The 21,725-nt window shown below is 39.0% G+C and overlaps 1 protein-coding gene across 19 annotated transcripts in view; it reads right to left on the bottom strand.

Moving 5' to 3' along the window:
* Positions 1-21,725, bottom strand: part of SULF1 (sulfatase 1) — a 182,014-nt gene that overhangs the window by 22,676 nt on the left and 137,613 nt on the right. For all 19 annotated transcript variants that reach the window (XM_085573861.1, XM_085573870.1, XM_085573858.1 and 16 more), the window contains 6 exons: positions 19,861-20,030; positions 10,184-10,334; positions 9,004-9,179; positions 8,324-8,452; positions 8,005-8,061; positions 6,886-7,015 (listed from right to left, as the gene is read on the bottom strand). In XM_085573861.1, coding sequence (XP_085429987.1) covers positions 6,886-7,015; positions 8,005-8,061; positions 8,324-8,452; positions 9,004-9,179; positions 10,184-10,334; positions 19,861-20,030 — 813 coding nt within the window. The remainder of the gene's footprint in view (positions 1-6,885; positions 7,016-8,004; positions 8,062-8,323; positions 8,453-9,003; positions 9,180-10,183; positions 10,335-19,860; positions 20,031-21,725) is intronic.

The following is a 21,725-nucleotide window of genomic DNA, read 5'->3' as shown; positions in this document are numbered from 1 at the left end:
TAAACTGTGCCACTCCACCAAAAAAGTCTTTCTGTTAGAGAACACCAGCAAGATGACAGTGAAAAGGTTGAACACAGTTGTGCATTGAAAGAGATGAAATCAGTGGATCCAGTAATCTTCCTGGAATATCTCTGGATTTTATCCAGAATAGACTTCATACCTCCAATTAAGAATTGCTTGAATTTAAAGAATTGTCAAATCTGGGAAGAGCTGCTCTGTGTTTGATAAAAACTTAAATATTTAGGCTGAAATGTGAACTATTTAGGCTGAAAAATGAAATACCATGCCTTGAAAGATTATTTTTACAGATAAAGGAACTTATCTTCATATTTTATTTCAACTCATAAACAGAGTGGTATTTTAACTAGAAGTATCATAATTCTGGCAATTCCTACGAATTCTTGAGCAACTAAATTGCAGGCATGTTTCTGTCAGCTGTGAAAGATGATTCCACAGGGTCTAAAGTGAGGAATAGCTACAAGAGCTGTTCACAAAAGCATTGAAGTATGCACTTAGTTTTAGGCACATAACCGGTCCCAAACACATGTACTTCCAGATAAGCCTGTGCATAGGATGCCTCCACTGAATTATTACTGAGAAAAGATGGTATCAGTGGGGAGATAGCAAAGAAGAGACAGCTTTGAATCAGTGCTCTGGTAAAACAGGTTGATCACCAAGTGCTTTTTGACTCCTGCAAGTATCAGGAGATTGTTCTGGAATCTGGAGAATCCATGACTGGTGTTAATATGCCATAGCATAATTTTGGGGTTTAGTGGGTGCTCAGGCTCTGGCTGTCAGTGGCTGGCCAGCCCTCTGACACTTCTGGCCAGCTTTACCAGCGTGTGTGTTTTTATTCATACTCTGCAGCTGGTCATAAAGTCGACCTATACAAATGTATGGTCTGTGATATTTATTTTATGAGAACATAGATACTCGAGCCAAACCAGACTACACCTAATAAGCCCCATTCTAATTTCCTTTACAATATTATCTGTGAGCTGATTGATGGCAAGTGTTCTTTCAGCATGGCAAATAGACATTCTTTTGACTGAATGCTGATATGATAATTTGATGAATATGAATATCAATAATAAAATTAAATTCTTATGCTAGGTTTTTAGAGGGTGAAAAATATGTGAGGAATAGGAGTACAGGCTACAAAACATGCTTTTTGGATCAGACCCAGAAGAATCTTGCACATTTACCACAAAACTGATTTTTGGATTCAGCAACATGTCTCCAGTGACTACCCATAAAGCCTCAGATCACTGTAAAATGCACTGAGACCTAATCTAACTAAAATCTCACTGTACAGTCTTCAGGCATTTTCTCTAAATGAAACATTATTTCCTCAGGGTAGTTTTGGGATACAGTTCCTCAGGAGGAAACTCAATATTTTGCATCCCTAAAGCTGAGACATGAAAAGAGAGCACAGGGAAGGTGCAGCTACAACATTATACCTGTCTAGGACAGTGTGAGCTCATGTCATACCAACACGGGCAGCACGATGCATTTTTCTGCTCTGCCCACTGTCAGTGCTCATTGGAGCTGGCACAAGGCCACGGATCTTTAAAAGTTTCAGACCTTTGCTGTTCACAAACTGGCAGGTAGTGTCAAGCAGATGGTAGGAGATGTATGCTCATAAAATAAACAGACCCATGTCTGGGTTTCACTGCTGAGTCATCCAATCTAAGAGCTGAAATTTTAAACACAGTGCTTCACAGTCCTCATTTGGGGAGAGTAGTTTGTTTGTTTTTTTTATCCTATTGGGAAAATTAAAAAAAAAAAGATTGTGGTTTGTGTAATTTTTCTAAGAGGATGAAAATGCATATTTGGCTATGGATTTGATACTGATTATAAATAATGGATTGAGCAGCACACTGGAGACATCCAGCCTATCAGTCACCAGACCTCATAAGGTAACTGTGATCTGGGAAAGAGTGTTAAGTCCCAGAAGTCAAAATTATGCCTTAGGAAAATTCCTATGACTCAGACTGGAGAGAAAAAGAATAAATACTTATGAATTAACTCAACTCCTTAATTACACGTTTAGGTAAGGGAAGATAGAAAGAAAAAGTATAAATGAAAACACAGTTAACATGGTTTTATTTGATATTTGCTAAGTATCCAGAAGAATTTCATGAGTGAGAAGATGGAATGAGTTCAAGAAAAATAACCTGCTGGAGGATTTAAGAGCAGCTTGCCTCTAAACCTCCTGAACTAACATATATTCTTGTCTCAGGTTATTCCAGTGGAAAACTGAGAAGAGATTTGTGTCACGATAAGGTTGTATTAATCCAGAGAAACATTTATTCACATGTTATTTTTTCTGCTCTGTTGGAAAATTAACAAAGCTTTATTACAAGCTGACACCAACTCTTTCCCATTTTAAAACAAAAGCAGGGTTATGCTGCAGATGAACGCTGCAGATGAACACTGAAGATGAATCAATATTTCTGTATGGTGTAGCTTATTACTGAGAGGGTAAATATACATCAGTGAAATGTAAAAATACCCTGCAAACCCTTTAAGTGTTAAAACCCATCAGTATCCACTGCTAAACCCACTGGGCTCAATCAGGTGACCTCAATAAGTTACACCATGTAAACTGGTGACAAATTTGGCATACAAACTATGAAAGAAACCTCCCGTTCCCATCATAATTTCTTGAGCATTCTCTCATGTGGAGATGTGGAGGAAACACAAAGGAAATGTCTCCCCTTCTCTAAGCCCCAAGTTGAACAGGGAGCCCCACCAGCTCCTGCTCTCTTTTCCAGGGGAGTGAATATGATTGATCTGATGGGACTGTCTGTGCCTTGGGTGAGTTCAGATCAACAGCTGGGGCAGGGCAGGGGCTGAAATCTGGTCTATACCCAAATATAACATGGGCAGGTAACCCATAATTCACTTAAAAATTCATAAAATTAACAGCACATCCCAAGTTATGAAGTTGAGGATGAAGAAGAAAACATTAAATCCTCAAGGCCAGATACTAAGCAAGCAAGAAATTAAGAGCATGTACTGAAGGAACATCTGGAGGTCATTTAGTTCATCCTCCTCCTCAAAGCAGCAACATTATTAGGTTTGGATGTATCCTAGAGTGGACTTTCCACAGCCTCTTTGGGCTCCAGTTCTTAATCATGTTTATGGTAACACTTTTTTCCATGCACCTCTTTACAATTTCCCTTGCTGCCACTTGTCTCTTACTAATAGCCCTTTTGCTGTGAACCTCCAAGACATACCTTGGTCTGTCTTCTCTCTAATTGGCCATCAGTTAATCAAAGGAAACAATTAGCTTCTTCCTTTGCCTTCTCTTCCCCCGGCTAAACAAACCTCTGCCCCTTCTCAGTACTTCCACCCCAACTGGGGTCCTCCCCTGGACTTGCTCCAGCGCACTGAAGTCCTGCTGCTCATGGAGATCCCAACCCGGATACAGCATTCCAGGTGCAGCCCACAGGCACCAGGGAGAGGTGAGCGCTCCCTTCCCACGACCTCTTAGCAGTGTTCCTGCTAGTGTAGCTCAGCAGGAGCTCCTCTCCTTGGCATGGGCTCACTGCTGACCTGTGTCAATGACTGCTGGAACATAAGTCAGGAGTGAACACATCCCATACACATCTCACTTCTGAGACGTTCTCAGCGAGGTGGGTGAATGCTTGGAAACTGTCCTCCCATAAAGGGGATTAGGAAAAAACAGCAAGGGGACAGTGATCTACAATGTGATCTACAATGAAAGTGATACAACATGTCAATGGTGCTAGGAAATTTAAATACACTAAAACCTAACAGTGAAGGTATTTTCTATTTATATTTTACAGGTGTTTAGTATTTTCTCTTCAAATCCCTCTGTTTTTGAGGTTTATCTATTTTCAGATACACATTGGGGATTAAAAAATAAGAATTTTGACAGTTTTAATTTAAAAAATATTATGCTAGGTTCCTTTATTTTCCTTTATTTTAAGGAGAAAATAAGCTGAAACAAGTATTTCCCTGAGTACCACAGCCTTGGAGATTTTGGAACTAGCAGATCTCAGGATCGCACCTCAGGAAAAAAGATTTTTTTTCTTTTTCAGCTTCCTTGTGTTCTCCCTTTCAAATAAACTATGTATTGACTAGAGTAAATTTAAACTAAGAGCAAGCTTTTAATGGGGTATTAATTCCCTACATGCTTATTCCTAGTTTCAAACATTTAGCAGCAGCTTCCCACAGACCAGTAATTTCACTATTTTAGAATCTGTCAGCAATTACTCATTCTGTGAAAGTAATTTTAATTTAATTGATGTTAACTGCAACTGAGTAGAGTAAATGTAGGAAGTATTATAAACGACCATAATTTAAATGAAGATTTTATTTCTATATATGCGCCTATGTAATTGAAATCGACTATACAAATCTCAAAAGATAAAACAAAGTTAATTCATGCACAGCAATATTTTCTCTTTTCTAAGAGGTGCAAAATGACTAGAGCAAATCTGCTGCAGGAACCTTGTATTAAACTATGATGGCTCAGAAATTCACATTGGAACCCATTTGGACTAAGGTGCATTTATTTGACCTACTAACTTTTTTATTTTTTAGAACTTCTCTGCATGGAAAAAATCCTGCAGAAACTTATTTCACATTGCAATGCCTCATTGAAGTTCAGCACTGGTCTTGAAATTCACACCTTACTTATTCTATGTTGGCTTTCCTGTGAGCACCACAGGTAGTCTGTCCTTGAGAGAGAAACTGGCCTTGTTTCCTAAGGCTGGCATGAGGGTGGATGGAGTGGGAGGAATGCGTTTGTGTCACACGGGCTGAATGACCCCAGAGGATGATCCACCCCTCATGATGCTCTGCCTAACAGAAGTTTTCCATAGGCATATTTCAATTCAGCATCCCTGCAGGAAGCCTTCAAGATGTTTGAATTATCAGGGACAGCCTTGATCTATTTTTTAAAGAAAATAATGTGTACACGCCAACAGTTGTGTCTGAATATTGGTCTCAAAGAGGTCAGTTCAGCCCTGTCCTTCATCCAGCTGTGAGGGATGGCTGCTGGGTTCTGTGCAGCCAACATATCTTCAGCATCAAAAAGACCTTGATGACAGTTTGTAGCTGGGAGACCCACTATCAAACACTATTGCTCTTGTAGCCTCCCTGCGGCTCTTCTTCTTTCACCCTTTGATCAAACTGGATTCACCAATATGGGATGGCCTACTGCCCTGGGCTGAGAGCAGGACTGTGGCCAGGGTTTCTTACTGCTTCAGGTGTCGTATCTGGTCAGGACACTTAACCTTTTCTATTCATATGTGAAAATGTAATTATTCCAAACCTGGATTTTGGCATAAGAGGTAATAAATATAAGGAATAATTTCGAAGAAAATATTTTGCTACTTTAAAATGAAACATCTTAGTGTCTAACAGTCTAAATTACTTCATTGATCTCCTTTAGTTTTTATAAAGCATTCGTATTTCAAACTTAATCTCTGTTTACAATGGCAGTGCTTGAACTCCTGAAAACTTTGCCCTTGGGTGAGACTGTGATATTGTGTATATCCCTTCAAGAGTGGCTGCATTTAAGGAGCATGTGTGAGGTAAGAGCCGTGACAGAGGACCTGACCAAGGATGTGACAGCCAAAACATTAATCCAGTCCAATCTGTGATTAACTGAGAATTACTGCAACCCTACACTCTACAGGAGAAGGGGAAAGGCAGGGAGGGAGCATTTCTCTAGGGGAGCTCTCGGGCTGGCCGTGCAGATCACGACCTGCCCGGGGCTCGGCACCATGGGTGGCAGCGGAGCGGAGCGCAGCACAGAGAGGGCTTTGTGCCCGCGCTCCAAAGAGCCGCCCGAGATCCCAGCGCCAGCCCACGGCTGCCTGCAGTGCTCTGAGCAAACAGCTGAGGCGAGAGCGCAAGCGCTGCCTGGGAGAAATCACCTCACACTTCTCCGGGGAGGTGTGTGGGGATGGGGATGGACTACAAGGACGGCAAGGCAGGCACAAGCCACTGTCTGCGGCCCCCAGCATGTGCCCCAGGGTGGTTGGAGGTGGTGTCAGTGAGAAGGGTTCAGCTCGCTCACACATCTCCCCAGTAAATCCATCTTCGTATGTTACCATAGGTATTGCATTAATTCAGGATGGATTGACGAGAATTTGGAGTCACAAACGCTTTTCTTAATTTAGTTCTCTTCCTGCATGTGCACTTCAGAGATGCAGGTGTAAGCATAATAGTCAGGGTTGCAGTAATTTCTGGTTTTATGAGCAGGCAATTAGACCTTTGTATCAAAGTCAGGCGTTACACTGAAATCATTAAGGCTGCAAGAAGTAAAAGTAATGCTTGGGTATGGGTATCACTGCCTGAATCCTTACAGTGACCTGAAATTGGGAGTATTTCTGGGCAAGGGAACCCTTCTATTTAAAGTATTTTGATAAATATTAAAGGATAATTATTACTAAGTGTGCTGTTCAGTTTCATCCCAGCAAATGAATTCATGTGTAAATTTAGGACTAACCAGATCGCTTTGGTAATTCTGAACTACCCCAGTGAATACAAGCTTTCACAGCTACAAAGATTCTCTCCCTTATTAACAATTATCACTGAACTATTGTGCATATTTATCAATGCACATGATCAAAGAAAAAGTAGTCATTTTATGTTATGTTTGAGCATGGGAGATTTATGATAAACTCTGTACTAAGACAGCAAATGAAGGACCAGGTCCTCACCACCTTGAATTTGACCACAGCTTAGAGAAATTTGCCTGGTTTTCTTTTGCTTTGAAGATATTAACAACAGTGATATTTTAGTTACCTTCTAAAAGCCATATTCTTCAAATTCTTTTGACCTATAGTGTAAAATGTGTATTTCCCTGTGACACTTCGAAAACTGCAGTTACTTGTGGCTTACCTGTCCTGGCTGTTCACAGGCTGTCTGGTATCTTGCTTGTTGGCATAATTCTTTTACTCTCTCGTACTTTGGTAGTTGATTAGACTGCTGAGTGTTTTTGTTGGGTTCCTCCTTCTTGCGTAGAAATTTGCTTATTTAAAAAAAAAAAAAAGTGGAATGCTTTAGTTACCTTGTTCTAAGCCCTAACGATGAATTTAACTTGAACAGTGAAGCTACTTGAAGGTTTAATGTCTTCTCAGGGAAAAAAAATCACCACATTTCTGTTACTGACTTTCGATGTAGGTCACATACTGAAAAAAATCCTCAGATGACTGGCTGAAAATTGCCAGAAGACAAATAAGTGCTGCTAAAATATGTCTAACTGGTACAGTTCAGCACCATTCATACATAAATGTAGGTTTTTACAAAAAGCAAAACTCTTTGAAGCAATACTTTCTTGGCTGGAAAACACAGCTGAAGACACAACAGGACTTTCATACTCAGCACAAGCTCGGCTGTATTTTACATATTATGATGTGTCTTTCATACACTGTTTGTAATACATCAGAAAAGGTTTTAATAATCTGTAGAGTCATAAAGTGCCAAAATGAAAATGCTGTGAAGTTTTTACCCAGAGAAAATTTTCACGGCAACAACTGGCAAGGTAAGAGGGTTTAAGGAGTTATCAGTAAAGAGAAGAGCAGTTATAGTCATGAATCTCAATTACACATAAGTCTTAGCTAGAACAAAAATGAAGAATGCTTCTAATACATGATGGAAAATAAAAAATCAGATGATAAGAGGATTCTACACAGCTGGATTTGAAACCGAGATTTGGAAAGAAAATTATTTGGTTAATGACAAAAGTGGGCCCAAGCACAATGTTAAGGAAAGAGGCTAGGAGAATCACCAGGAAAACATGCTTTCAAATTTCTTCAGAGAAAGGGATTTGGGAGCACAGTAGATTGCAAAGGCAGTGGTGGGAAACTAGGAAAAAAGTCATGCCTGTCAGTTTGCTTGCAAAATTTACTGCTTGTCTAACCATAAAAAGGAAGAGGAGGAAGCAGAAAGGAAAGCATGTACAAGGGAGTGTTCCCAGCAGGCAGGCTCTCCCAAAACTCTCTCACCCCTAATAATTACCCTCTTTCCACTAGAAACGTGTCACGCCAAATTTTGGTCTTCTTGTTTGTTCGAAACCTGAAAGTAAAATAATGACATTTACTGCTGGCACTGAAGTACACCACTGTAAGTGTTAACAAATTATTTATGAAAAAAATAACTCTCCACTTACATATACACACAATTTTATAGATCTACTACTTAAGAGACTCTTGAAATGGGAAAGCTGTGGTTGTTGCCATGACACAACTCATTTTCACAGAATCTGTTTTTCCACTCAGCTGTTGATTTACTAAGGTGTTTGCTTCTGAACTGGCTAAAAAAGGATCATGGGACCCACCTGTTTCCTGGTCTCTCCAAGTCCAGAAGCTTTAGGACAGATTTGCCATCCATATCTGGAGGTGTGTCAAGGCCTGCTATATCCAGAATTGTTGGAGCAAGATCAATATTCAGAACTATCTGAGGCACACTGCAAATCAACAGGAAAGGTCATAGTTGCCATGTGTTCAATGTGTAAGTCTTCACATTCTCTTGGAAATAGAATGATAATTAATGCTTATCAGGCCTTTGAAGATGTAAAGCTCTACAGAAGTGCTAAGTTTAGAAAACCCCCTTTGAAGTCTACAATTCAGAACGATAGGCCAGTACTGCAGACTGACATCACAAAGAAAAAGTTAAGCACAATGAAACAAGGAGGTGCAGCAGCAACACTGCTCTTATCTCACTGACAATGAGGGCATGATGCTAAAAGACAGAATGAGCAGTAAAGATGAGCACATTGTTTTTAAAACCAAAACCCAAGTCTAACCCTATAGGACTATGCATTACGCAGTTTTCTCATCTGCATTATAACTTATTCATAATATGCAAAATGAAAAAATTGCCTGTTTATGAGACTCATTGCTCTGCAATAATAGGACATCCCTTATGAAATGAAACTAGACAGAGTGATAATTACATGCTCTCAGAAATGTTTTACATTAGGCTCAACAGCTGTGCTAGAGACATAAGGGAACGTACACTGATCCCGGCTCCACACTTGGACCACGAATAAAGAAAGGAACTCGAATATCAAAGTCATACGGCATTGACTTCCCCTTCACCAGTCCGAACTGCCCAATATGGTATCCATGGTCAGCAGTGTAAATAATGTAGGTATTCTCCAGTTCTCCCATCTCTGCAAGCATTTGGTGTAACTGTAACCCAGCACAGAAAGAACTCCGAGTTAAGTGCAGCAAAACGTGTTTTGTGCAGAGTTGTGTATAACCATCATTTATAACCCTTAAATACACAGGACCAAACAGGGCATCAATGACATTGATGACACAGATTCTGGAGACTGGCATTTGTACATCTAGCCTTTACTGTGCTGTGAAAAAAACCAACATACTAGTTCAATTTCACATTTGACAGGGGGGACAATTAAACAATTCCAGAAAATTAGAATGAATATGGTAAAGATGGGGTAGTTGCCCTAGTATGTCCAAAATTCATTGTGTACTCAAACACAGCTTGTGAAAAATGTCTGCTACAGCTTTAGGGGAAAAGGTACTAAGATTTGATTTACTGTGCTAGTCTACATCTTTCTCATTCCTTACAGTTGTGGGCTTGGGAAAAAGCTGTAAATTTTTATTAAAGTTTAAAGAAATCTCTCTAGGGGAAGATCTTTGGTCATGGTGCTTGATTTTGGAACAAAAAGTCATACATAGTAAACCTAATAGCTCATGTATCATGTTACCTATAATTAGCAGTACACTGCATTGCCCAACTTCTGCAAACACTTGTAGACTGACACCTGAGTTGCTGTGATTTGCCAGTTCCCAGATTTCAATGGAAGGACAAACTGTGAATGGAGTGTGTGAAATGAATAGAAGTTGTCGTGTGTGCACCTGTGTCTATCCGTGTGTACACACAGGTGATGCATCTTCTGTTAATACCAGGATTTATACTAGGCCCAGTGACTTTTCCCTTTAAAAAAGCCCACTATTTTTTTGACCCAGCAATTGAAAGAGGAAAGCCAGGAGCCTGGCCTCGTGTTGCAGAGAATCAGAATTCAATTCCACCAGGAAAAAGTGGATTAATTCCTCATAGTATAATGGCTTACCCCAGAATGTGGTTAGTGAAGGTAAAAAAAGAATTAATTAATTTAATTTTGTTACCAGCTTATAAGATTGTATTCACAGCAGTTTCTTGCACTCACTCTTTCCATAGAGTCATCAACTGACATCAGGGTCTGAAGTCTTTTGCGCTGCAAGACGTTGGTGAACTCCATGTGGATTGGCAGCATGGGCCCCGTGTACTGCATAATCCAGTGCTTATCCATGTTTGGTGCATAGTTATAGCTGGGAGTGCTGCAGGAAAAAAAAAATGGATCTGAAAAGTTGTGTAGCATGACAGGCATCAGAGGCAGGTGGGAACTCCTCCAACACAGAAATAGACAACAAACAGTTAAATCAAAAATTCCATGTGGTATCTGACAAATATCAACAAACATCACTTCACTGGCTTCCAAGATTCACTGGGTCATGTATCACCTCCTCAAAATACTTTAACTACTTGCTTTCCAAGCTTTCTTTCAGACTCAAAGACCACTACAAATTCCACTTTAATATTTGGGATTTGCCAAAATCTATTTCTCAAACAAACCTGCAATCATTAAAAAGGCTTATCTGAATGGTGCATCCCATATAGACAAGAAAAAATTAAGGAAGTCAGAAAAAGGACTGCTTACTTAATGTTAAGGTATATTTACCTGGTACTTCCCGTAGAGAAATTACCTTTAAATAAAAGTCAATGAAAGGTATTTTCCAGTGGGATAAAGAAATTTAGTAGTCAGTATAAAGAACACCACTGTGTTACAGTTTGTTCTACACTCAATACTGTTGAGGTGTCATTTTCAATGTGAGTGCAAAGGGCAGTGCATTACAAGCATAAAATGAACCATGACAACAAAACTGAGCTAACACTGCTATTGATACTAGTACTAAGAAGAAGTATGACACAGAGTCCTATCTAAAGCGAAGAATGATGCTTTAGGAGTTTGCACAAACACCGGAAGAAATATTTAAGAGTGGTGTTCCATCTACAGCCAGTGTATTTTCTGAAAGACATCCTATAAGAAATAAGAATATTTTCTCAGAGATATCACCTTGGAAGAAAATGTGTGGCAAAAAATGTGTCAAGTAAATTTTCTCTACAGAGAAACATGTTACAAAAGCTCTCAATCATTCTTATTTTTATGCCTAGCATACATGACAACTACAAGGTGAAGTGAAACCAAGCAATATCCATTTCCCATAATGGTTTTACCTACGTATAAGCAGTTCCCTTCTCTAGAAAGAAGGAATCTAGGCTTCGTCATTTTCATTAAGTTCTTTGGTTTTTTTCCCCTGTTTCTACTACATTGCAGTACACGATACATGAACAGCAGCATTGCATTTGAAAATTAAACATAAAGAGAAAGGGAAAAAAAATACTGTTGGGTGATTAGATTAATTTGATTATTTTTATTATCTTTTTGGTTTACAAGAAAAATGCAATTCAATATCAATTTACTGTTTAGGTACTGAAAATTATAACATGTACTTTAACAAAAGGTACATTTTTCCTGCTGAAATGTCTATGTGTAGTTGTCTTTTCTTAAAATGAACAATATCAGAATACTATATAACTTAGAGTGATACCTTTGACCAGTCCTTCACTTAGATTTCATTTTTCTTTACATGGTTGTATGTAATCCCAGAATGGTGGAAGCAGCTGATTTTTATATCAGATATGTATAACCTTTAACTGCATACTCTGAGGACAGAAAATCAGCTGAAAGGATAACATAGTAAACTGATAGGCAACTTCAATAAATTTATGGAATCCACATTCTAACTGGAGAGCATTATTTGAGAAGTTAGGTAGAATTTGAGAAGTATGTGTTTAACACACACAGCAAGTTTTGACTAACCTACTTAATTATTAGTCTCAAGGGAAAAGAGAAGTGATACAACAGTATCACAGGACTTTGATAGAGATTACAAAGTATGAAAAGGTTAACTCCCTACTGAGCAAAGACAAGCATAAACTAGAATTCCTTTTCTGTTGAAAAATCTTTTATTTCATGTTGAAAAGTCAAAGTTTTTGTAATTTCCCATGGTTGAAGTCTGATTTTTAAAATTAATACTGTCATAATATCAATAAGATTTATGTCAGGAGCATGGGCCTCTGTGTTGCTGGCTAGCCAGCAGTCCTAGCAGAGGGAGGCCCTTGAAGAAGCAAGTCTTAGGAATTCTGTCACCTACCATTTATCAGTTATCAGACAGAAAAGAAGGATACTTTCAGTGCAATTTTTTCTCTGTTTCCTTGGAAGTTTGTCAGACAAGATGTTTTCCCATGAAAGAGTTCATTTTGATTAATCAGCATTTCCTAGTAAAACACTGGAGTTTTTTTCAGAGGGGTCCTGTGTGCCCCAGCACAGAGGGATGAGGTGGCTGTGAGCTGGCTCCGCCGGCAGCGCGGTGACAGCCTGCTGCTGTGCCAGGAAGGAGAGCCAGCTGCTGAAGCAGGCTCAGCTCTTATGTTCCCAGGCTATTGTGAGCAGCCTCCTCCACATAATGGATAGTTTTTAAAAGCAGCACTCAACGATTTAGCAGGACAGTTAAAACCTTTTGCAGACACTTTCCAAATGCATTTTGAATTTTCTGGGTGAGAAATGCAGCAGGCAGAGAGAGAGCAGAATTTTCCTCCCAGGCAATTCAAAGAACAGGAACCTTCTGTGAAATATCCAGTGTCACTGGCTGATGGATAAATGTGAAACAGGGGTCCATAATGTTGGAGAAAGAGTACTAAGGAAGAGACAGAAAGGAATTCCAAAACCCCACAGCTTGTACATGTTCCCTGTGCACCCCTGTTTGCTGGGCCTTTCAGAAATCCACCAGAATGGCACTGGCTGCCAGGCCCAAGTTCTGACATTGCCCTCAAATCTATCTGCCTTTTCTTTTTTTTTGGTATAAATGTAACCAACCAACCAAACACTGCAGACATAAATCTTAGGGAGAATATTTCTGACTTTTGAAAATTTTTCCATGTAGACAGATTTCTTCCTGGTCAGCGATAATTTTTTATCATAACGTTTTTTCTTGAAGCAGCTGGAGATACCACTTAAATGTTCAGCTCTTATAAGTCCTTGAAGGTCATTATGGTATGGTGTGTCTCTGTTTCTATTCTTCCAATTTTGGGAACAATTTTGCTCTGTATTTACAAGTGCTGCTATAAAGTATCACTGACATCTACATTTCCTAGATTTCTCTAGTCACTGGAAGTTTGAAGTTGAAGATGTGTGCCGTATCTTCCATGGCCTCCTCTCAGTTGTGGAGTCCATTTTATGTTGAGTACATTAGCTGACCAATGATTAGCAGACAGTGCCAGGTAGCCCATTATTTTCAGGCTGTCCATGGCCTCTAAGTCTGGCAAGTTGCTACAGTAGTACTTGTCATTCTTGTAGAATGTACTACCTAGGGCAAATCTAGATTGCTCCATTGCTCACTTTTTTATTTGTCCAACACATACTGTGAAGAATTTAATACACGGAGACCACTTGGTACTCCCTAACAGGTCTATTCTGGCACAGGAAGGTCTTAGATGAATAAAATTTTAAATTGACACCCTCAGTTAAACTAACAAAAAAAATCCAACAGTTATGTAGCAATAACAAATGCTGAGCACAGACACTTTCCTATAAAGACATACTCATAATGAGAACATTTCACCCTGAGATTTTGTGGTCAGTCACCTATGTGAATGAGTTAAGAGAGAAATTTAAAGTGATAATCAAGAGATTTATAGACCATGGAAGGAATAAAGATTTGTAAGCATTAGTGCATTTTTAAAAAAAGTTTATCCACAAAATCTATAGTTTATTTGTCCATAAACATCAGTTCAAGTAGATACTTAGGTAGAGAGAAAAGGAGTAGTATTAGCAGTCACTGCTGTAATCAAAAGGCCTCAGTTACTCTTTCTGACAACATATTTACTATATTCATATATTTAAATTTGAAATTCTAAATTAAGAATGCATCTTATTTGGCTCTTAAGGTATCACAACAATTTTAAGTTAGGCAAGAAAAAATAAAAATACCTAACAACCCAAAAAATGGATGCTTGTATTTGATGATCTATTAAAATGGGGACCCCAAAAAAACAATTCAGAAACAAATTACATTAGCTTCTACTAGTAACTGAATTGTCATATTCAATGAAATAAATGGAATACAGATGTTTTGCAAATCATTATTACAAAAATATATTTTACAGTTAAGAAAGCATTGGGAGAGTACAGAATGTTTTAAGAGCTTCAAGAATTTCATACAACTTTAAATTAACATTTGTTTTCTAAAAAATTAATCTAAATATATATGTCTCTAACATATATATTGGGATAATGGGATAGAGAGATGGGATAATATGGAGAGAAACAAGTATGTTTCCAAACATTTGTTCAATTGCTCATAGTAAAAATCTGTGTTTGCCTGTAATTACAACCTTGTAATTTCCTCCTGTTTCTACTGAACAAAATAAATTATGTTCACAAAAATACTGACTAAAGATGTTGGGTTTGAATAATTCTATAAAGTTCGCAGGGGGTTTTGTCCCAAAAGTGTTGGCTAATTCTCTATTTGGATTGTGAGTTCTCCAGTTAGTGAAAATAATACACTATTCTTAGATACCCCAAGAATATTTTCATTTCATAAAAATAAAAGTCAACAATATTTTAAAATAATACCTTTGGTAAAACTGATTGAGAAAAATGAACAGTTTCTGTACAGAATTAGCACCTCTATTATTCTTTGAAATATGATTAGCAAACACAGCATAAGTGGTCATGTTTCTTCAAGTGAAAATAAACAAAGGAAGCAAATTCTTTGTTTCCAGGGAAAATAGACTTCCAGGTTTAGATACTGTTCTTGGAAAGCAGGAAGCCTAGGTTCTGGGCAAAATTCAGAGTAAAAAACCCAAAAAACAAAACCACAGCCAGTGGCCATGGTTATTATTAATGTGAAGTTGAATTTCACCACTCTGGGTCTGCTTTTTCTGCCTTTTAAAAGGGGACTCTTTAAAACCCAGTGATATTTATAGATCTGGGTATGTGGGGTATGAAAGTTTCACTCCTGAAGTGAACACAACTGCTATATTTTAGAATAAAGAAGAGAGACAGTTGTTGCCTGTTAACACCTTTTCCACTTAGGAACCATTATTTGTTGTTCCTGCAGAAGTTAATTGTGCAACTAGAATATTACTTACATTTCTATTCACACCATTTCTTCTTGTCTTGCCTTTAAAATCATACTCACAATGATGGGTGTGATGATTGTGATCACTTCTCTCTAAGTCAGGAGTCCAAGCAAGCCTTGGGCCAGCAGTGACACTGCATACTGCCATGTCAAGGTTTATTACTGATGCAAATGCATGATCCCACTCTAATGGCCCTGTGCCCACATTACAAGAAGTGCTATTGCTACTGGCACATGTTTGAGACTTGGCCTCAGTGATTCCAGATGGAGCCAGCTCACACCCCAAACTCACACTGAAGACTGCTCTGGGGATGCAGAGCTACAACATTTCTTTTCATGCTACACTACTTCAGACCTACACACCTGGCATATCAGCACCTTTCATATGATCTTTAAATGGAAATATAAACTTCTGCCTTTCATATCACCTACCTTTTCTTAGCTTGTGAAGTTTTCTGATCTATTCCAAGATAGATCAGATTCCATTTCTATCTGCTCCTCCTAATGTTTCTAGCTTGGCAATAGGATTGCCTCCAGGTAGTCATAAAATCTGGCTGTGAGTCCTCCTGCCAGCCCAAGTATTTTAACTCAGCCCAGCCAGCAGTGGTTCAGATTTCCATTTTTTACATTCTTCTGTAAACCTGCCTCCTGTAGATTTTTGCTTCTAGTGTTTGTTTACTTCACAGCTTATAAACAGCCTAGGTCTGTTTATAAGGATTCACAGTTCCCCTAAGACTGGTTCACACTGGAAGGTAAAGGGAAGTTAAAAGAGTCAGAGGCCCTGAGCATAACAGATAATTCAGGCTTTCATCAGAGTATCCTTTTAGTCAAAGCTTACCTGCTCATATGTCTGGTGAAACAAGATTGTCCTGTAACATATTTTCATATTTAACAACATTTCCGAAGGTCTAACAACCCTGCTCCCTAACAGATGATGTTCATTACCACAGCAAAAATCTATGTATTGCTTTCATCTAGTACATCTTCTCTAGTTCCATTTTCTTTCTCAGAAATTATGTCTGGGGATAGTTAGAGTACATGCATTAGTATGATTTATTTTTCGAAAATATTTCACTCATTATGGTGATAGCAGCCAGGATAAACCTTCAGAAATATTTTTAGATGTCAGAAATAGGACATACATTATGGAGAGAAGAAGCGGGAGAGTGGGAGGGGAGAATGGATGCTTAAAAACGATAAAGAGTCTGCTGCTTCCCATATGATATAGTTTGTGTTTCATTTTAATCTGGAGTTAATAAGAATTAACAGGAATCACTTCATAAGTAAACAGTGTACACATCATTACTGTTGTTGTCTTTGTAAGACTTTCCATTCCACTGCAGAGCCTGTTTGTATTGAAGAGGACAGGACTGTAACATAATGATGGCATGTAATTCTCAATTTTCTTTTTGTCTTTGATGTATTTTGCATGAATCTTAGGGTCTTTGCTGCTGCATTAATTTAATTTTATTTTTGCCATGGTGATAAGCAAGGAAATGGGACCAATAGACGCCCACACTTGAGGGCAGAGCTCTCCCTGAACTGGAGTATTTCCTGCCATAGCCACTCCCTTTTTTATATGTTCCAGTGGAAAACTTCTTCTAAACAAACTTTTGGTCTGTTTTTTTATGTTGTTTGGTTTTGTTTTAATTTATAGAGGCAGCATTTAAATCTTTAGCAGGCACTTTACCAGCAAAGAGACATCATGTAATTTAAGGGTCTGCTTCAGCTACTGTTCTCTTAAGCAAAACTTCTTACATGTGGTTGACAGGCTATCTTAATCCTTAGTTTGTAGGTATAACCTTCCATCTCAGTTTGTTAAGCCAGCAAGCAGCTTTTGACCTGGCTTCCCTTCTTTGTTGGAGGTAGGCGTTACAGTAACATGATACAGCAACTACATTTTTAAAAACAAAATCCAAGGTCAGATGGCTGTCACCCAAGGTCAGAACGAAAGAGATTCAAATGGTGCTTGACCACCAAGGAAGAAAACCTAAGGGTTAAATGTTCAAATTACACAAACCTTGGCAGGAGGGATTTTATTGTTCTTGTTCTGTTTTCATAGGGAACGCAGAATATTTCTATGAGAACTGAACTTCTCATATCTTTCAGAGCACGTTGCTCATATTTTTGATAGAGAAATCAGTTGGAATCTTCAGTCACCCAAACCCAAATTAGCAGTTTATCTTCAATTTGTCTCATTTCTCAGCCTGCAGACTGAACTTTAACACATGCAGTCAGTCAGTGCAATAAGAAACACAAAACAAGCCAGCAAGGATCTCTTAAGGTCATTGGAGAAAAAACTCTTTACAAGAAGCTTGCCAAGAAATCAACAACACCAGAAGAAAAGAAGAAGCACAGCTGAGTGCTCTCACAAGTAGCCTAGCAGAGCAAGGTATTTAGACCCCAGGAGTCCACACAAATAAAAATTAATTGTAGCTAGGATTTTGCTTAACTTTTGCAGGTAACATGTAACCTGTATATAAGGTAGAGACACAGCTAAAAATTTGGAGACTAACTAAAGCCTTTTGCCGTACCAGGACAAGCTAGAAAACAAGCAGGCTGAAAACATCAAGCAGCAGAAAGTGTCAAGAGCATGAAAAACCAAAGCAAGTTCCTACAAGCACTTGTCAGAGGGGAGCAAGGAGCCTCAAATGAGTTTCTTTGGCCTGGGGAGAGCTAGGGTGAGATACAATGATTCAGTGCTTTTCTCCCAGACACCGTCCCCACAGCTAAGAGGAAGCAGTTTGGATCCTGCCCTTCTGCATGATGGATAGTCCCCCAGCAGGCAGGATGGCTTGCCTGAGGCCAGGCAGTCTCTGCCACTAAATGGGAGACAATCTGTTGAATGGAGTGAGAACAAATAGATATAACTCTCTGGTAATGAAAAGCAGCAATTGAAAGGAGACATGGGAGAAATCCTTTCAATTTGATATAGTGACTATTCATTATTCTTCACAGAATGGGAAGCAGGGGACACAGGTGGCATAACCAAGCTGCAGGTTTAGAAGGAAAGAAAAAGTAGCCCTTTGTCCCCAGTGCACAAAGTGACACTGTAGAACTTGCTGCTGCAGGATGGTGGGGCTGCTACCAGAATTCAAAAAGAGATTAAACCAATGCAAAGAGAATGGGACACCCTGACATGGATGTTCACCTAAACTCGTGATTTTCAGAAGCTAGAAGAACAGGCAAAAAAATATGTGGTTTTACTTCCCCCTCACTCTACCATTGTTCCCTGCTACTTTCTGCTGGAGCACATAATTCAGGCCTGAGAATGTTTTTGCATACAACCCAATATGACAGGTTTAATGTATTTGTGTCTACCTTATTTACCAACTAAAATCTCAACTTCATTAGTTCCCTATATGGGTAGAAACTACTCTGAATATTTTAGTAACTACAAAATATTGCTGACTGGTTTGCGTTACTTGCAAAGTTTGGTCTTAGGAATGTCAGATCATGGAGAATATAAGATTATACGGTCAGGGAAACTGGCATATCTAGAAAGTAGCAGCCCGTAAGAGGATAAAAGATGCGAAACAACAAAAATGTAATCATGTGCCATGAACAGCAAATCTCTTTCTGGCTCCAACCAGTGATCAGTTTATGCAGGCAGTTTATGCAGTAACTACTACTCCTAGAAATTTTAAAGTATTTGATGTAAGTTGAAAAACCATACTGGTGTGTGTACTACTGCAGAGTGTCCAAAATTTTTAGACCAAGTAGCTTTTCCATTGTCTAATGAAATTGATTTATCCTCATTTTGAGAGGACAGATAAATGTACAATCCAGATGAAATACTTTATTAAGATTTTGGTTTTACTTTTTTTTAGTTGTTTTTGTTCTATTGTTTTCTAAAGATGTGCAAATACATTGTTTCAGAACAAATGGAAAGACTGGTCTACAAACCCATGGGAGTCACAAGTGCAATGGAAATCTTCCATAGCCTCTCACTATAATGAAAAGGACCCAGAATTTTCAAGGTAGGAAGCAAGATGAGGAATCCACAGATGTAGACTCTCCACAGATTTTTACCTGAAATGGCTTTTTCTTCTAGAAACAAAATGAAGAGTTGGGGTTTTTTGTTATAGCTTAATCACCAGAAAAGATTAGGCATGTTATTTAAAAGTGCAGACCAATAGGCTATTTTGGGAATCTGCCAGCATCTAGTCTATAAACAAATCTGATGCTCTCAAAAGCTTCAAAAGGGTGTTTTTACTCTCAATGCGTTCAGTTAGTTAGAGCCCAGGAAGCGCATATCTTAGAGGGAAACGAAGGAAGTAATATCTTTCCAACAGATCCTGACCTGTGTCTACATATTTTAAGGGTATTGTAAGAAGCTGCCCTTACAAAGCCAAATACTGACCTTTTAATCTCTCACAACTTCCCAGGAGGAAAAGAGCTTCTCTCTGCTTTAATAATGGTCAGAGCTGTCACTCTCCCCCGCAAAAGGAACAAGCACAGCAAAAGAAACAAGCAAACATTCTCTGCTTACATGAGTGTCTTATATTTGAATTCCCTGCTCCTGCAACGTCTCCATAAACAAATCCTGCGCAGAAGCAGATACAAGGAGCGGGTCCGGCAGTGTGTGAGTTTCACTTACATGTGCTGTGAAGCGTTGGGGTAGAGCTCTGAGAATTGCGGTGCAGAATCCTCGGGGCCATGGGGTGCAGCGTGGCTGATGACCATCATTATGGGCCTATGGGGATATATCCTCTTAGACATTCTGAAGTAATTAATGCTCTCATTAGTGATTAGGTCTGTGAAGTAGTCCTGGAACATATGATTAACACAAAGCAAAAGTTACAAAGTGCATGATTAATTAGATCACACACTATCATGTTATTATGTTATTTTTCAAGTCCTCATTAAAGCTCAGGTCAGGAAGTAAAAGCATACCATCAAAGAGATGTATGATTTGAGGGAGCATAGGGGAGACTGAGCAGTAATTATTTTCTTAAGCAGGCAATGCCACATAAAATGAGACAGTATTTTGCAAATCAGATACAACAGCAAGTATTAAGTAAATTTGATAATCAGATTTGGTAATATAATGCTAAGTAACATTTAAAATGTCAGACTGTACTGACAAAGATATGTTTCTTAAATTTCATTGATGAAACACCTCACAAGGTAATAGCTCCCAAATAACATTGAATCTTAATCTGGTTTTATGTTTACATAAACCTTTGTCGCACACTCCTTGTTCAGACTATACTTTTGCATATGTACAAAGTGTAAGACAGCTACAACAGGCAACAGATTGCAAAAAATCTTAATCAAAGAAATTGCAAATGAGAATGCAGAGAGCAGTTGAATTCCTGAGGGCTCTGTTCATTTAATTGTGCAACTTTAAGTAGTGCAGCTGCTGAGATTAAGGTTGTGACTCGCTAATAAACTGGCTTAACCCACAGCTAAGGTGGCAAATGGAAGCCTACAAGGAAAAGGGAGGAAATGGAACTAAGAAAAATAGATGAAAACTTAAATTAAACCACCTGCCACCTTGGAGTATTCACTGTTGGCCTGGAGGTCTAGCTCGAGCTTCATTGAGAAAGTGCTGAGACAATGTTTGTAATTTCAAGCACTTCCAGGCATGACTAATCTTATGTTGTGGATTCAAGGCCCTGAACAGCTGCAAAAGCAGAGCCTGAGGGACAAGGTCTGTGTCACATGTCAGTGCTAGGACAAGCCATCCAGCTGTGACCTCCTTGGTCACCCGCTCCCTGTCCCCTGCCCCTTCCCCTTTCCTGCAGCACACTTGGAACATGCACAGTAGCCCTGGCTGCTACAAATCCTGCAAGCATATGGATGAGACAGTGAGTGATCCTTTCATTTCCAAAATGGATAACGAGTGTGAGGCACCAGGGCTGTGATAATTTCTGGGTTTGTGGCCTGAGTGAAATGCCTGTATGACTGCTCTCCCAAAGCATCTACTCCCCTCCTGTTTCCCAGTTTATTCTAGCTACATACACAGGGTGTGTAAAGAATGTATAACTAACCAGTATTCTATATTTCCTTTTTTTTTATACTCTGTATAAATATATAATCAGTATAATGTAATTTCTATGGATGGGAAAATCAGAAACAGGCGTCACTAGCTTCCAATAAAAACTCATTACATGGGTCAGAAACCACAGCTGCAACATCTGTATCATCTTCCTTGAGCTACAATTTGAGGAAATTCCAGATTGCTTTCTGCAGGCTGAACTGTCTGAGATCTCCCCTCCTAAGCCTTTCCAAGAAACTTCATGGCAGTGGGCAGGTCACCTTGGCATATTTTCCACAGTTTTTCAAAAGCACAAACAAGCTCTGAACTTTTCCAGCGGCCGTGTTCTTGCCCTTATCTACTCTTATACTCATATCCGGAGTGTGACACCACAGGCACACAGCCTTTCTTTGGTGTGCACTCCATAATGGAAAACAACATTAACCAAGGCTCTTCTGTGGGTAATAACTGAAAACACTCAG

The sequence above is a fragment of the Lonchura striata genome, chromosome 2 (genome assembly GCF_050655825.1).
Source record: "Lonchura striata isolate lonStrDom1 chromosome 2, ASM5065582v1, whole genome shotgun sequence".
Classification (NCBI taxonomy): Eukaryota; Metazoa; Chordata; class Aves; order Passeriformes; family Estrildidae; genus Lonchura; species Lonchura striata.
Note: the sequence above shows the minus strand (reverse complement) of the source record. Positions and strands in the feature narration are given on the sequence as shown.